This window comes from Fusarium fujikuroi, chromosome FFUJ_chr07 (genome assembly GCF_900079805.1).
Source record: "Fusarium fujikuroi IMI 58289 draft genome, chromosome FFUJ_chr07".
Lineage (NCBI taxonomy): Eukaryota > Fungi > Ascomycota > Sordariomycetes > Hypocreales > Nectriaceae > Fusarium > Fusarium fujikuroi.
In genome coordinates, this window is record NC_036628.1 from 1899536 (window position 1) to 1915253 (window position 15718).

A 15718-nucleotide genomic window follows, 5' to 3' on the forward strand; every position below is an offset into this window, starting at 1 on the left:
ATGATATCCCTATATCCACTGTTGGTCTGGTTTTCATACATTTGGTGCTGCAGTGAGTACCTAGGTAGTCGATAAGGCCGAGGAAATTATCATGAGAACTGGTTGCCTCATTGGGCACAGTCCGTCAATTACACAAACAACCATCCATCAACGTATATGTCACGAAGAATAGCTGAGGCACCTAAGTATTAAATTTGATGTTGTATCCCAAATTACCTTATCTTAAATACCTATGCACGATATGATCACGCTATCAGCAAGCTCACCCAACGCCTGTTGCTACTGTAGAGCGCACATGCATGAAATCAGTGAAACCACCCCCCTTTACCGTCATTAGCCAACCAAGATTTGCCGTTTACGCCTGGACATATCGAACAGATGTGCAACAAGAGCATCACTTCTTCGCCTTTTCCTTTTTCTTCTTCTTTGCTTCCTCGGCAGCCAAGTCTTTGTCCTTGATATTGTTGTAATGCCACACACCACGTTCCCGATCTTGTTGTAGTAGCTTCTGGTCTTCTTCTGAAATGGGGACGCCTTCAATGCCCTTGACTTTCTTCCCCTCGAGAAACATGACAATCCCTCCAATGGCCGCGACAATACAAGCCAGTGCTACAAAAAGACCTGTGGACCAACTGGGACGATCGTAACGGTTAAGGCCCCACATGAAACCGGACAGGACGCACTGCAGAAACGTGTTCCATACCATCAGCCAGATGACGGCGTCCATTCTCGTGATGGGTGTTGGCGGGGCGCGCACGCCAGTCAGCGGAGCGTCGGGGATCTTGTTTTCTGGAAACGGGCAGGCGAGTGATGAGGCTAGTTCGGGCGCAGACGAGATATTATGGGGCCCTATTTGAGGATCAATCTGATCGGACCCTGGGAGACGGAACCATCCTCGGTGAATGCCTGCCAATCGTCGAAGGGCAGTTTCCTTCTTCTTGAACCGATACTGAAGCAGGAAATACAGATCACGGAAGCGCCACGGAGCAAGACCAAATCCTGTAACACAGAAGAGAGCATTCAAAATCTGGGAGTCCCACTCTATCCACTTGCGCCTGGGGGAATTGATGTCATTGCAAGTTGGAACACACATCGCCGATGAAGCATTGCTGGATTGCTTGTCAGCATGGTTGACCTTGAGGAGGAGAGATACAAATCATTAACTTACCAAAGCAGCAGGAAAAGCATTCCGCCCCACGCAACGACATTCAGACCGTATATGGTAACAAGAAAGCCGGTTGGTGTTCGTACATAGTTCCAGAAAGCAATCAGTCCAAGTTTCGTCGATTGTCCAAACGAATGCTTTGGTGGGAAATGATATCCATTGTCAAAAGGAGCCGCGGCAGCAGGCTCGCCAGTCAAGTTTCGCCTCGGGGACGCGACGCTTGCATTCGCCTTCTCTTCGGGCGGTTCTTCGTTGACAGCTGGGAATGTGCTCTGTCTGGATGTGTCCCCGAGGGACTGGCTTGTTTGCATCGGTATCGAGGTGTCTGATGGCCTTCGCGCCACAGTCTGTCGCGAAAATATGGATGCTGCGATGGTTCCTGTAGCGGCCATAAACCCTTCAGGGGGGCCAGAAACTTCGAAACTTTGGGAAACTCTGCGAAGACGACCACTCAAAGACGAAGAGGCTGCTGGACGATTCTCGACGACAGATGAAGAGTCGGCGTTTATGTTTGTATGATCGGGGTTTGGTGACGCATTATCGAGGCTTGGAAAGGGTTCGGTATCTGTGCCATTATAGGAAGGTTGCCCAGAGTTTGCCATGGTGGCTATGCGACTTGGCGACCCTAGATTGGGCGCCTGGAGAGCTGTGATTGAAAGGACGAGTATTAATATTGCGAGTAATTGGTGCTTGCTTCAGTGAATCAAGATGTCTGTCTATACAGGTACTAATAAGATATAACAGAGAGAATGGAATGCGATTGTGGTCCACATCAACGTGCCTAGCGACGGTGGGACTTGCCAATTTATCTACAACAGTAGATCCTTTCTCAGGGTCTAATGCCAACGTGGATAGTGGATGTCAATCACTACCTACCGAGCCACTCCGTACCTAGGTGTGCCTCATCACTGAAGCTAAGGTACTGACGGGTTCGCGGCAACGCCGGGGGGATCACCATTGGTCAATTACAGGTAAAGCGAAGTTCCTGTTGGGACACAAAAGTCTAAACGACCCCAATTCTCATGGAACGAGCATGTGAATGTGTGAATAAAAGGAAGTTCACTTCGTTCTCGTTCAATTATGAAGGTCCGTTGGACGGCATATGCTTACCCCCTCCCCACCCTTCATACCTACATCTAGGTACCTTAGGTGTTGCTATGTATCCACCTTCAGCAGATCCATAAAAAAAAGTTAACATTTACCTCTCCGTACTCCGTACAAGGTCTAGAATCTCCATCAACCTCTCTTACAACGGGTTTTCGGCCTTTCAACGTTCGTTCGCTACTGTTGTGATAATCCTCGCGAAATTCTCAAGCTCGGGTCTCTCTTTTCCTCATCGCTTCCTCATCGCTGAGCCGCGCCTCGCCCTTTTTTCACGCATAATTGGCTTCCACGCACACACTGTCTCTTGGTCCTGATCCGTATTAAATTTCATCATCCGCCTCCCTTGGCACTTTTTACGTGGACATCATATGAGAGTCAGCGATAGTCATGCTCGACATGGATCCCTCAAGTGACCCGGTTTCAAACGTCACTTCAACAGTTGTATACAACCTGCAATATCAGCATGATTGGGTCTCCCTCAAAGTCCATGAAACAACAGTTCAGCGACCTCTGATCAGAGGTTTGCCGCCGAAACGGCTCTACACCCACCCTGATGACCAGATCGCTGCTCTGGAACGTGAGGGGACCACCGGGGAACCTCTGGATCAGACACCGGAGCTCGAATGGGTATTGGCAGTGCATCCCGAAGAGAAATGGTGTATCAAGAGATTCTCCGAGATTTTTGACTCTATCGAGCGTAATGGCCCACGAGAGAAGAGGCTTGTTCTGGCCATCGTGCACAACGATTCAACGGTTGTCTACTATCTAATGCATGAGGGCATGGTCAAGCCTCGACAAAACTAATCGTCGATGTCTTAATCCGGGCTTGTATTTTGCATTACAACGTGAATACTACTTTCTGCGTCTTACGCTGCTCGAAAAGAGCGTATCCTTCAGGAGCCTGTGCAAGCGGCATGATGTGGTCGAACAGGAAGCTCACGGCGATGTTAGTTGTTGAAGCATCTCCAACGGTAGCTCAAAAACTCACCCAATCTGGTCTTGCTTCCGCTCCAGTAACTTGAGGGCTTCGTCAAAGACGCTGCGGACTGGGCAACGACCCATCTGCACTCGAATGTTCTTTCTGCAACAAGATCAGCCAGTCAGTTCTCTTTTCGGACCAATACACAAAGCATCCCAAGGCGTTACATACGTATACGCATCGTCGCCCGTCCACGGAATCTGCATTGCGGTGTTAGCTCCTGTCCTTGGCCATCGTTCCCTTCTGCTATCATACCTCCTTGTTGTGGACACCAATGCTACTAATAGCACCAAAAGGTCGCACGATATCGAATGCAGTCCTCAAAGCTGGGGACTGGCCAACAACTTCAACAACCATATCTGCGCCTCGTCCTTCTGTCACCTCCTTTATTCTAGTTTCCAGCCCTGCTCTATCTGTCTCAAAGTTTAGGGGCTCTGCGCCCAGTTTCCGAGCTTGCTCCAGGCGACTGTCGACACTATCGATGGCAAACAGGTAGCGAGGCTTGAAATGGGTGGCTGCTAGGATAGCACAAAGCCCAACCGGTCCACAACCTATGACGACTAGTGTGGCATCTTGAATTTTCTGGGAAGGGATCAATTCTGCGGCGCTCTTTACACCATAGAACCCGGTGGGAAAGATGTCTGCCATGAGAAGGAGAGCTTGGTCTGAGATAGTCCCGGGGGCTTTGACGGCAGTTCCATCGGCCATGGGAATCCGAACGTACTCGGCTTGTCCTCCGTCAAGAGTTTCACAGCCGAACAACTGGCTCTCAACGCAGCGGGCTGAGCAACCATTGTTGCAGAAGAAACAGTTGCCGCTGTAATTTCTTATGAGCATGAGAACCGGACGGTGGAGGAGAGAGCTCACCAGGAAGCTGTAAAGGGAGCAACCACCTTGTCACCGATGTTGATTGTCTTTACAGCTGGCCCAATCTGGACGACCGTTCCGGTGAACTCGTGGCCCATGATGAAGCCAGTATCTGAAGGTTGATGACCACGGTAGATGTGAAGTTCCCTGGGACTCTAGTTAGCAAATGGGACAGCATTTGGAGGATGATTACGCTCTTACGATCCACACAGGCCAGCGGCATGAACTTTGATAATGATATCCCTCTCATCTCGAACTACATCGAGTCAGCTGTAGTCGAAATAGCTCTCATCCAATACTGGCAGGTCTGAAGCTGGGTGACTGGTCAACTTACTCTGAGGCACTGGCCTGTCCTGCACTGATATTTTATACAGACCATCGAAAACCACTGCCTTCATGGTTGATGGCAGAGACATGATGTTAGTTTACGGGTTTGCCAAGGTCATCAACGATGATGTGAGATTGGCTTAGACAAGTGACTGCGCTGTGTTGGCGCAAATAGCAAACTCCTCGCGAAGGGGGCTAATCGCTTCGAGAGAAGCACCAATTGAGAGTTGTTGTAACTTCACGCAAAGATCAAATACATCATTAATTTTGTGACGACCGAGGTGGGGTTACGTGTTCCGCCATCGGCGGAAGATAGTAGGATCTGTGGTATCCGTATTACGGTGGGGTATCATGATTAACTTGCAACTGCTCTGCATGTCATGGGTTGAGGTTTGAATGTGAAGGGTGCTTGTACTAATGAAAGGCCTCAATCCGTGACCATGAAGACGATGAGCATGTCGTTTACATGGTTAATAGAGTCTAGAGAATAACATTATATGTTTGGCGGCCTACAATATGTACCTAATATTGTAGCAGTTCCCGCCGGCCAAATTAGGTATCTTGTTGTTATGGTTGGACATAGAGGAAAGGTCGTGAACTGGAAGCAATGATCTGAATGTTTCAATTAGTTAGATAGTATTAAATAGTCGGATATTGGTGTACTCAATGTTGAATGTATTATCTGCTAGTCGGACTTATAATGATAGTCATTAATAAGTGCTATGGTACTCAAATACATCGTGGTCTTGCAACTTCTCATGTGGTCGGCCAACTGCCATGGGTTAACGAGTCAGTCACAGCAAACTCAGGCTAAGACCCGGGGCACACTCAACTAGGCCTAGTAGACAGTTAATTGAGTGTGTCTGACTACTGAAGAAAGTCAATCATTGGTCAGGTTAGAGGCTGGCTGACTGGCACTTCTGCTTAATTTCGATAATGGGACGGGAGCGAGCTTTAAAAGCATGCAACCGTATTGTGACAGAATCACTGCGTCATTTAAGTCGCGAGTTTCTGTCAGATTTCTAGAACAAAGCCAAGCCCCATCAATCAATTGTCTTTGTCCTCCTTAGTTTACCTACATACCCTGCTAATGTGCATACTCAGGCTAGCCAGGTAAGTAAGCACACATCGAGTCTTCGCTTATTTTACCTTCTTTGTTATTGCATTGAAGGATGTAGCCAAGGGTGGTCGCTTGCTTGCTATGCATCAGCTCCCGCGGCCGGCAACGCAGAAGCGGTCATGGCATGGTCATTTCAGTTCCAGGATGAGAGAGAGCCGCTTTTTGTGGGAAAATTGCGGAGGGTCCAATGACAACGAAAAACGGCCCTTTTTCTAATCTTCCATGCGACTCAAGAGAGCCCCAGTCGAGACATGGACAGTGCGTGGTATTATCCGATACACAGTAGCCGGATACCCCACAACCTGAAGGGGCACGCACTTTGAGGTTACCCACTTCTGTCCAAGTGTCCACTTCCCCTCGTCCTGCGGCTGGGGCAGTCTCCGGGGTCAGCCAATCAGACTGCTGTTCACAGAGCGGGACAGTCCGTTAGAGGGCGTTGAGTGCGCGAGATATTTATCTGACGGACAATGGATGTCAGACGAGGCGGCTCTTTTTGGCTCGGCACAGATCATCACGCCTAAATACTTCCGAATGATCACGAGGTCATTTTCGAGTCTGCCAAATGAGAAGATATCAAAGATGAAAAGGACAAACAGGCCAAACCACGAGTCGAATACCGTTTTGAGACTCACTAAGTTATCTTACCTGACATACATACATACTGACCAAGTCTTTGCCCATTCGACCTCGCGCCAATGCATCACATCACACACATGTCGACACGGCAGTGGACGTTGAGGCTTAGACGGGTGACCCCAGTGGGGTATCTAGAGAGGGGGAGGGAGGCCTCGGCGGACGCATCCTGAATTTTGACCTCTCTTTTTGGCCGTGACTTACTCAAGACTTGAGTCTGCAGCGGGCACTCCTTATACCTGAGACAGGTGCGACAATATAAAGACAAATCTCGAGCTGGAGAGACTCTTGTTGCAGTTCAAGGCGAGGCTCATTCTATGGTACAAGTGGCATCCAATCCATATCATCGAGGCCAGTCCGTCCCTCCGTCACACAACCTTGATGTATGTATATCGGTCAAGTGTGCATAGGTAAAAATAAAGGAGGACTCAATAAAAGATCTCGCTAAAGATACACTACTTTGGAAATGGTCCAATTACTCACAGAATTACCCATAATGGCGCTGTCGGGTGGCCTGCACTAGCACAGAGGAGCATCAAAATCGACCATTCAACAGAGAGGTTGCTAATAAGACATACGACGGACGTACCGCGCTCTGCTTCTGTCATTAAAATTTGTGCCCGCCCCAGGTCCCCAGTCCGTCCAACTCAGTCAGTCCAGCCAGTGAAGGTCCAGGTCCAGGTCCAGTCCCCAGGTTCAGGGCTCAAGGGCCTGCCAGGCCAGCCGCAACAGCAGAGCCCCATCTCGGACCCCCTGTTCTCAGCCGACCTACCACATGTTACAGATAACCAAGGGCCGAATATTTACCACCTTTTACCCCATCCCGCATCTTCCCCATGCTCCTGCCGGCCCTTGAAGTTTGAACCTTTCTAGCCCTTCTAACCTTCCCGGGACCCCAGCCCCGGCGAGTCCTCTCCTCACTCCTCAAAGTTCTCTTCCATTCTTTCCCACTCACTTCCAGTCCTTCCTACCTAATTCAAACATCAATTCGAGGCGTAGTTGGCACTGTGCTGTGCTGTACATACTACCTAGGTAGTAGGTAATTGCCCGTGCCCATTCTCCGTATCTCGTAGCCTCCCCAGTCTCCTCTAAAATGGACTGCTCCTCAAACCCCGTAACATGGTGTCAACAAGTGGAGGCATACTCCATACTCACTAGGAAGGACCATGAGCAGTAGTAGCCTGGGCAGGTTAGCGATGTACTTAATTACTGTACACGGACAGATAGGGCTCCAGCTCCCAGAGAATAAAGTAAACTTACTCCGTAGTAAATACATTCAATCCCCCAGACTTTCTACGTTGCTCCGCACTCTTCCTTCTGAAATAACTCGGTAAATCGAGTTTACTCATACATCCTGTTACTAGTATTCACCTCTCAGCTGTTACCTTAACCTTATACACACGGCACGATACAGTACGTCGCCTCCTCTGACTGTTGTGCTGTACATACATACACACATACCTGCCTACCAACCTACCTTACCTTACATATTGACGCCTCAGGTCTGACCTCGAAGTTAATCTTGCCAATCAAAGAGTCCATTTCCAGTGTCATCTCAATCGGTCTTACTACTGGTCACATCCCCCTGGGTCAAGCGACAGCGGAATATCTAGCGATTCAACTCCGCTTCTCTCTGTGCGTGTTATCGCGCAAGCGCTCATTTGGACGACTATCATATCGACAACGGCTGCACTATATCACCCCAAATTACGCGCATTACCACGGCTAGATTCACCACCGTATTTAGCCACGCTCTTTTCGCATTCAGCCTGGCACTTCAAGTTCACCGCATTTACGCCGCAAATCCCACCTAACCTGCGCTTACAGCCATATTCGCGACTCACATCCTACCTCAACCTGCCTGGACAACTTACCTGCGCCAAGAACTTTCCTGTTCTCATTTTGACGCCGCCTGGGTGGCATTTGTTGCTCATGCTGAGTGACCAACGTTAGTATACGAATATTCGCTGGCAAGTCGTCTGTCCAGAGTGGTGCGCGCACATCTGCTTCCAATTCCACGATATCATTATTCGACCGCTTCTTCTTTTCGCATCCTCCGACTCAACAAGCTTTCTTTGGTTGTGCAGTTACCACTCAAGTCGCACCGCGGCCATTCACCAGGCGCAAGATCCCGCCGACTGATCAAGAGCTCCCGAACGCTTTAAACCCCCCCAACGAGGGGCCATGGCGAGTTGAGCAACTACCGTCAACGCGACAAAGATGACCACAGCTACGCACCACCAGCACCAACCACCACAACCCCATCTCGGCTTCGTTGTCGATACATACGACCCGGATGACGTGGTTCCTCGAGGAAGTCCTCTCATGACCCCGCTTCGTCCAAAGCTCGAGCCGTCTCCAAGTCCTCCCCCAGATATTCCTGCAGCTCAAGTCAGTCTGAGTCCCACCTCTATCGACGGTCGCGGCAAGTCTAATCGCCACAAGGTTCGTCCCACTTCTGGGGATGCTGTCCTAGTCGCATATCTCGACAATGGACGCGATCCCGATATAGCACGAGAAGCTGCCCGCGAGAGTCTTCCCGGCGACGAAGACTCGCCGGATGAAGAGCCACGGCGAGAACGGGCAGTCGACGGCAATCTCATGAGCGGGCCTCTGCTCCAGCACCTGGCCGCTGACGCTCTACAGGCTGCCTCTATTGCGACAGCACCGCCGTCTCTCGCCGCCTCGGTCCCAAAAACGATCCCCGATATATCTATACCGACTGGGCAGCTTTCTATCCACGACGAGCCCCCAATCAACGGTTTGTCTGCACCGCGATATATTTCCGGTAATAGAGTCACATCACCACTGATATCTTCCTCTAATGGACCCTTGCCGCCTCTTCATCACGGAGTTTGCGCACCAGCAGGCGAGTCTAAGGAGACTCTTCCATCGCAGTCTCTCCCGTCTCTTCGTTCGACGTTTGGTGAGCTCCGAGACTTACACCCAGAGCGTCCATCCGAGCAGGATCTTGGCCGTGTCCCCCCAGGTCTATCCTCCACTTTCCCTACTTCTCCAGCTGCAAACTTAGGGCAAAGGTTTAGTTTGAATACTAATATCCCATCGTCGCCCCGTTCACCCCCAGATGGATACCGAACACTCTCCCCTCACTCTGCGCCAAGTGCGAGTATGCATTATTATCCGACAAATGGTAATCACCCTCGCGCTCCGACCGAATACAGTAGCAGCAATGCTGGCGAGACTCCGAACACCGATCACTCTGCTTCCACCCCTGCCACATCAACCTCAATCAACTCAGCCTCAATTACTGATAGGATGAGTATTGATGGGATCACACATCCGCAGCCTCTTTCCGGCTCATATACGTGCACGGTTACTGGATGCAATGCGGCGCCTTTCCAGACTCAGTATCTCCTCAACTCTCACATGAATGTTCACTCATCTATACGGCCACACTATTGTCCAGTCAAAGGCTGTCCAAGAAGTGAAGGGGGCAAGGGCTTCAAAAGAAAGAATGAAATGATAAGACATGGCCTGGTCCATGACTCCCCAGGCTACGTCTGCCCCTTTTGCCCGGATAGGGAACACAAATATCCACGCCCAGATAATCTTCAGCGGTATGTCAATTAGCCAGGCCATATCGGTGCTGCAGCTAGATATATGCCCCCGTCCCCCCAACTAGAGTAATGATACTGACTGCTCCTAGACACGTCCGTGTTCATCATATAGACAAAGACAAGGACGACCCACAACTGAGAGATGTTCTTGCTCAGCGACCAGATGGACCTAACCGTGGTCGAAGAAGACGCGGCCCACCGGCGTAAACGACTGTTGCAGGTTGGCATACGAGCCTGACTGGCGAGAGGGGACGCTGAACGAGCACGATTAACGATTTACGCCAACCGAAATGTGATGGGAAGCGCTCTTTGCTTTGGCGTTATATGTATGAGTACCTGGCGATTTGACGGGTCGGGCGATTGAAGGCTTTTCGCATGCTGCCAAAGGTCATTGATTAAGCGGAGTGAGGATTTGGAGGTACAGACAAGGCGTTCAGGATCTCAAATACCCGGTTGGGTCAGATTTCATTCAGTATCTTATCTTCTAGGGGTATACCACTTGCGCCAGTGTGGCGTTGGCTAGCGAGCGTACACCTTGTTCGATTCTTCCTTCATATTCAGCATGATGCTGTGTTGAACATATATTTATCATTTCTCTCAGTCGATACATGCTTTAAATCGTCTCGTGCTTCGCATTTAGATGTATTTGTTATGCGATATCTGGGCCCTACTTACGTGTACTCAAATTAACTCACTGGCACAATGACTCTGGCTAGACGATCGCCCACTGCCCAACATGAACAGGTCCATCACTGTGAATCTCTATCTCAATGCACTCTCCCACTTGAGGTGCGCCCATAATCTCAATCACTAACCACATGCCCTCCCTCTGTATCCTTGCTGGCTCCATGTCAAGCTCAGGAGTTCGCACGATTGTTTTGAGTTCTTCGTATTCACCGTCACCTGAAGTTGCGATCGTGATTCGCTCAGGATCCCATCCGTGAGCCACGGAAACTCGTACCATGAGAGTGGATGAAGGTCGGTTACTAGGATCCATGCCCGGGCTCGTGACGCTGCGTGCTGTGACACTCATTCGGGTTAACCAAGATGCCGATAATTGCGCGCGCCTTACTTCTTCACCGTCTGAGAGCTGGAAAGGGCTCAGTGTCTTGCGGAGTCTCCCAGCAGCATCGGCGGGTACGGGTTGTACTTCGACGTTCGCCATGGATGAAACGCGGAGCACAAAGTCTGCCGATTGGCCTTGATCGAAAGTCGAACATACCACAGTATACACTCCAGCATCAAGTTGTGGAATGTTGACCACAGCACAGCCTCGACGGTATTCCCCAGATGAGCCCGCAAGGTCCCGAGCCTTGAGTGTCTGCACCCTCTTGCCCTGGGACCAGACTAAATCGATATGCACATGGATATCCTGCAAATTTGTTGACAGTAGGACAGATAAAGGCCCCGCTTGAGCAAGTGATAGCTTGTACTGGGGGTTTGTAGCGTAGGTCGTGCAAGCTGCACTGCCTCCTGCAGTCCTCCTGGTCCAAGAGCCAGCAACCTCCCTTGTGCAAGTCATTGCGTCCTCAGCTTCTTTGACTGCAAGCTGATCTTGGGAGAGGAATGAAAGTGTGAGGGTGTAGTCTGGTAGCGGGAACTCGTGCTGGTCGACAACGACGGTATATCGTCTCCCTGGACTCGTGTCGAAACGAGCGAGAGTCTGCGGAGAGTCGACATAAGGTCCGCGATAGACATCGCCGTCGCTTACTTGCACCCTGTGGCCGTCGTTTTCGAAGACAAGAATGCTCATGTAACCGAGTTGTCCAGAGGCAGCTGCCATTGAGTCGGTCCTGTTTCGAGCAATTTCCAATTCTTCGTCCACAAAATGTCTACTCACGAGAATCCACACTGGCCCCCCAGCTGGCGAGTGGAGTAAGTACTGTGGGTTGCGAACCAGTGATGAAGACAACTCAGGGGGAGGCATACACCAGGTGAAGTGATGATCCTGGCGATGGGGAAATAGAGCAGGGTTCCAGTTCAGGTACATGGACTCGAAGTGTTGGAGGACATCTTCTAGGGTCATCCAGAAAGAGCCAGCGACTGAAGGGGGAGACTTGTGTTGAGGGCTGGCGGCATATGGGGTTGGCAATTCGCCATCAAATGCCTGAGGAATGCCTCCTTTCCAAACCGGTCCGTCACACCAAGGGTTCTTGACCAAAAGCCTCCGGCCATCACCAATCATTTCAAGATCCATGATGGCATAGTCGTGCTCTCCAATAAGACCCAAGATATCCTCTTCTTCGGCAGAGATTCGACCAGTACCCAATGTGACCACCACGTTCTCAGAGTCGTGTGCATTCTTGATTCGTTCCCAGAGCTTATCAACTTCTAAATCTTCTCTATAAAAGCAATTAACAGGTGAGCCCACGTTGTGAAATGGAGGCAGTGTGTGTGAAGAGGGATAACAAAAAGTGCTCACCTCTGAAGAAAGATCTGTTCCGGGATCCATCCAGTAAGAACCCACAAATCTGTGCCTGAGTTACTACCCGGAAAGTCATAGCCTCCTCTGACTTTGAGATATGCCTTTTCTAGGAGTGCAGGCCATATCAGTTGAGGGTTGACTCGATCAACAACGTAGAGAGTTCTGTCACTGATGGAAGACGGAAGCCGCTCATCGACCACAACCCGGCGGAAGCACCCGTTGAAGTATAGTTTCAAGACATATTTGCCAGAAGCAGATTCTTTAGGTGTTCCCTTCGCTCTGTCAAATGGATACAAGATGGACGAGAGAATCTGTTGTAGACTGTCAGTGGACGCTCGTTGGCAGCTCATCTCGATACGCCTTACCGACTTTCGACCAGTCAAGATATTCATAGCGGCACATAGACTGGCTACTACAGAGCAATCAGTGGTCATATCTTGAACCAGGTCGCAACCTCTACTTGAGTTCATGAAAATGTCGTCGTCTGCTTCGACATGGTCGTGTAGGTCTCTGGGACGCTTCCATCCACCAAATGTAGCAGTCTGCCTCGGTGACAGTGTGAAGATTGCATTATCGCTATATCAAACTCAGCCAAGAGCTACAACAGACTGTACCAGGCAGGGTTTCCGTTTACGTGAAAGGCTCATCGCCAGGGAGAAGTTGGAACTCTTCGTCCGAGGGTTCTTTCGTCCATGGGGGGAAGAGATTAGAGTGAAGTTTTGAGGTTCTTAACAAGACACCGGGCGTCTGGGTGAGCTCAGCCTTGAGCTTCTCTGCCTGAGCAATGAGTTGTTGACATTTCAATCTCAAACGAGCGGCATCTTTTTTGGTCGAAGCCTCTCCAGCAGCTCGCATGTACAGCTCTGCAGCCTGAACAGCATAATCGAGGGCCGCCTGGCCACTCGATGTCCGGATGAGAGACTCAGTGGCCTGTGATATGGATGTAGGGTTAGTTGACAGATGAAGCTATAATGGGCCATGATGTAATACACATCGAGCATCGCCGATATGGTCCTGAGGCAGATAAGAAAGAAAGGGCACGCGTCTTGAGATACACTGACCTGAGCTCTCTTCTCCATTTCCGTTTTACTGAAACATGGCCTCAACCATTGCCAGGCTTGACGGATTGACGTTGACAATTAATGAATGACTCGAGATAACCTAACACTTCAGAGCTGCAAACCCCGCGGTGGGGGCTGCTGCTGTTTGCTTTGCTGCGCCCAATGTGTTCTCCACTCAAAAGAGCTCTGCATCGACATGTCGTTGAGATGGGGATGCAATACCAGAAGTGTCACTGTGATCAGTAGGAAAGATTTGGAAAAAGAACTGCTAAAGAGAACGGAAAAGTAGTTGTGCTCAATGTCTCTAGATCCTTACTTTTTGTACGTCATCTGGTGCCATGTTCTCTCATCTCATATAGTTCACATTTCCCAAACAGACAGACTACCTAGGTACTTAGGTAGGTATTCACAGTAAGCATTCTTCATCTACGACGTTGTTAGGGTACCTTATCTCGGATTGTGAGCAAGGTTTGTGCAACAGACGTTACCTTTGACGTCGGCGCTTTAAATTAAACTTACAAATCACCTCACTTCATCTGCAGCATCTCATCTCCATATCAACGTCATTTGCCTCGACCATCCATGATAACTACCTGAGTACGGATACGCTCGCTACCTACCTTACCCTACCTACCTTCAGGGAGCAAGAAAACACCGGACCTGAATATAGGGTGTCAAAATAAACTGAGCAAATAGTCCCTGAGTTTAGGCTAGATTTACCTAAGCACTTTTATCGCTTAGGGTCAGGGTCTTGAGCGTTCTTTCCTCCCCTAGCCTACCTACCCAACTGTTAGTGAGTCAGTTAGTAGGGAGGCACAAGCCTAAGTCCCCGGAAATCTCAGGGAGGAGGCTCACTAACCGAGGTTCCATCCCGCGGGTCAAATCACAGGCGGGGGCCCACCAAATCTGCCGAGACCGGTAGACTCGAACCTCGGCCCCGAACCGGTAGCGGACCGTTTAATCTTTGTCTTAGGTGCCTACTTACGTATAATCATGGATCGGCCCAGGAAGTACAACATCGCGATAGGATATACATTTTTAGTGTGAGCTGTGTGTCTCTTCCTCTTCCTTCTCCTCCTCCTCTTCCCCATCCCGCTCCTCAACAAGATCTCCTATCCCTTCACAGCTCGTCCAAAATGGCTGCGCAATCGAAGCCTGAGATCTCTCCTTGGGGCCGCGCTGTCGCTGGAGCTACGGGTGCTGTTCTTGCGAACGCGCTGGTCTACCCCCTTGATATGTAAGTTGTGTATTTCGACATGGTGTTTGCTCCATACTGTACATCAAGACTGACTCTCGAGATAGTGTCAAGACTCGTCTTCAAGTTCAAGTCAAGCCCGATCCTTCAAAAGGCCCTACCTCGTCCGACGAACCACACTACACCTCGACATGGGATGCCATTTCGCGTATAGTCGCCGATGATGGAATCAAGGGCCTCTATGCTGGCATGAATGGCTCTCTGATTGGTGTTGCCTCAACCAACTTTGCCTACTTCTACTGGTACACCATTGTCAGGACCCTATATTTCAAGTCTCGCAAGACAGACGTGCACCCGTCCACCGTGGTCGAACTCGCTTTGGGTGCTGTCGCCGGAGCCATTGCCCAGGTCTTTACCATCCCTGTTGCTGTTGTTACCACGCGCCAGCAGACGGCAAGCAAAAGCGACCGCAAAGGTCTCATAGACACCGCTCGTGAGGTCATCGATGGTCCAGATGGTGTATCAGGTCTCTGGCGCGGTCTGAAGGCCAGTCTAGTCCTTGTCGTCAACCCTGCCATTACTTATGGCGCATACGAGCGACTAAAGGACATTCTCTTCCCTGGCAAGACCAACTTGAGACCAGCGGAAGCATTCTGTAGGTTTCCAAGAAGAATGGTCTATCTGTACACGTGCATGAGCTAACTGCTGTTGGTAGTACTGGGTGCCATGTCCAAGGCGCTCGCAACCATCGCTACTCAACCACTTATCGTGGCCAAAGTTGGTCTTCAGTCCAAGCCTCCGCCGGCCCGAAATGGCAAGCCCTTCACCAGTTTTGTCGAGGTGATGAAGTTCATCATTGAGCACGAAGGTGTCCTGGGTCTTTTCAAGGGTATTGGACCACAGATCTTGAAGGGGCTCATCGTCCAAGGCATCCTCATGACCACGAAGGAGAGGTAGGATCCACCCCTTGATACTCAATGACTACTCGCAGCGACTGACTTTTTCATGCAGGGTTGAGCTCATGTTCGTGCTTTTGATCCGATATATCAAGTCTATCCGCCTCCAGAAACTCGGCAAGACAGCTGAGAAGACAGCCGCCGCACACAGCGTTGCGGCCAAACCCGTCACAACAGCATAGGTAGTGAACGGTTGATCCTTAGAAACAGCATCGGTGTTTGGGATATTGAAATTCTGCCATTTGGGAATAGAAACGGATTGGTGTTTTATGTTTGGACGTTTTGCGATAGTAATAAGCGCGCACTAT

At 50.1% G+C, this 15718-nt stretch overlaps 6 protein-coding genes; 3 read left to right on the plus strand and 3 right to left on the minus strand.

Moving 5' to 3' along the window:
- Positions 1-394: 394 nt before the first annotated feature.
- Positions 395-1767, minus strand: FFUJ_08506 (uncharacterized protein; the record flags this gene model as incomplete). XM_023580786.1 has 2 exons in its annotated part: positions 395-1109; positions 1169-1767. 2 exons carry the CDS (start codon positions 1765-1767, stop codon positions 395-397), a joined length of 1314 nt encoding a protein of 437 aa, XP_023433502.1.
- Positions 1768-2665: 898 nt separating this feature from the next.
- Positions 2666-3073, plus strand: FFUJ_08505 (probable tRNA splicing endonuclease delta subunit; the record flags this gene model as incomplete). Its single annotated transcript, XM_023580787.1, has 1 exon — positions 2666-3073. The coding sequence occupies one exon, from the start codon at positions 2666-2668 to the stop codon at positions 3071-3073; it is 408 nt and encodes a 135-aa protein (XP_023433503.1).
- Positions 3074-3107: 34 nt separating this feature from the next.
- FFUJ_08504 (related to formaldehyde dehydrogenase) lies at positions 3108-4531 on the minus strand (the record flags this gene model as incomplete). XM_023580788.1 has 7 exons in its annotated part: positions 3108-3204; positions 3258-3350; positions 3420-3448; positions 3504-4065; positions 4116-4262; positions 4317-4371; positions 4450-4531. 7 exons carry the CDS (start codon positions 4529-4531, stop codon positions 3108-3110), a joined length of 1065 nt encoding a protein of 354 aa, XP_023433504.1.
- A 3884-nt stretch (positions 4532-8415) lies between these two features.
- FFUJ_08503 (uncharacterized protein) lies at positions 8416-9980 on the plus strand (the record flags this gene model as incomplete). XM_023580789.1 has 2 exons in its annotated part: positions 8416-9773; positions 9863-9980. The coding sequence occupies 2 exons, from the start codon at positions 8416-8418 to the stop codon at positions 9978-9980; spliced, it is 1476 nt and encodes a 491-aa protein (XP_023433505.1).
- A 505-nt stretch (positions 9981-10485) lies between these two features.
- Positions 10486-13277, minus strand: FFUJ_08502 (related to calpain-like protease palBory; the record flags this gene model as incomplete). XM_023580790.1 has 6 exons in its annotated part: positions 10486-12115; positions 12196-12509; positions 12564-12774; positions 12833-13128; positions 13189-13212; positions 13260-13277. The coding sequence occupies 6 exons, from the start codon at positions 13275-13277 to the stop codon at positions 10486-10488; spliced, it is 2493 nt and encodes an 830-aa protein (XP_023433506.1).
- Positions 13278-14395: 1118 nt separating this feature from the next.
- Positions 14396-15592, plus strand: FFUJ_08501 (related to peroxisomal ATP carrier; the record flags this gene model as incomplete). XM_023580791.1 has 4 exons in its annotated part: positions 14396-14496; positions 14562-15109; positions 15170-15407; positions 15466-15592. 4 exons carry the CDS (start codon positions 14396-14398, stop codon positions 15590-15592), a joined length of 1014 nt encoding a protein of 337 aa, XP_023433507.1.
- Between the last annotated feature and the right edge of the window lie 126 nt (positions 15593-15718).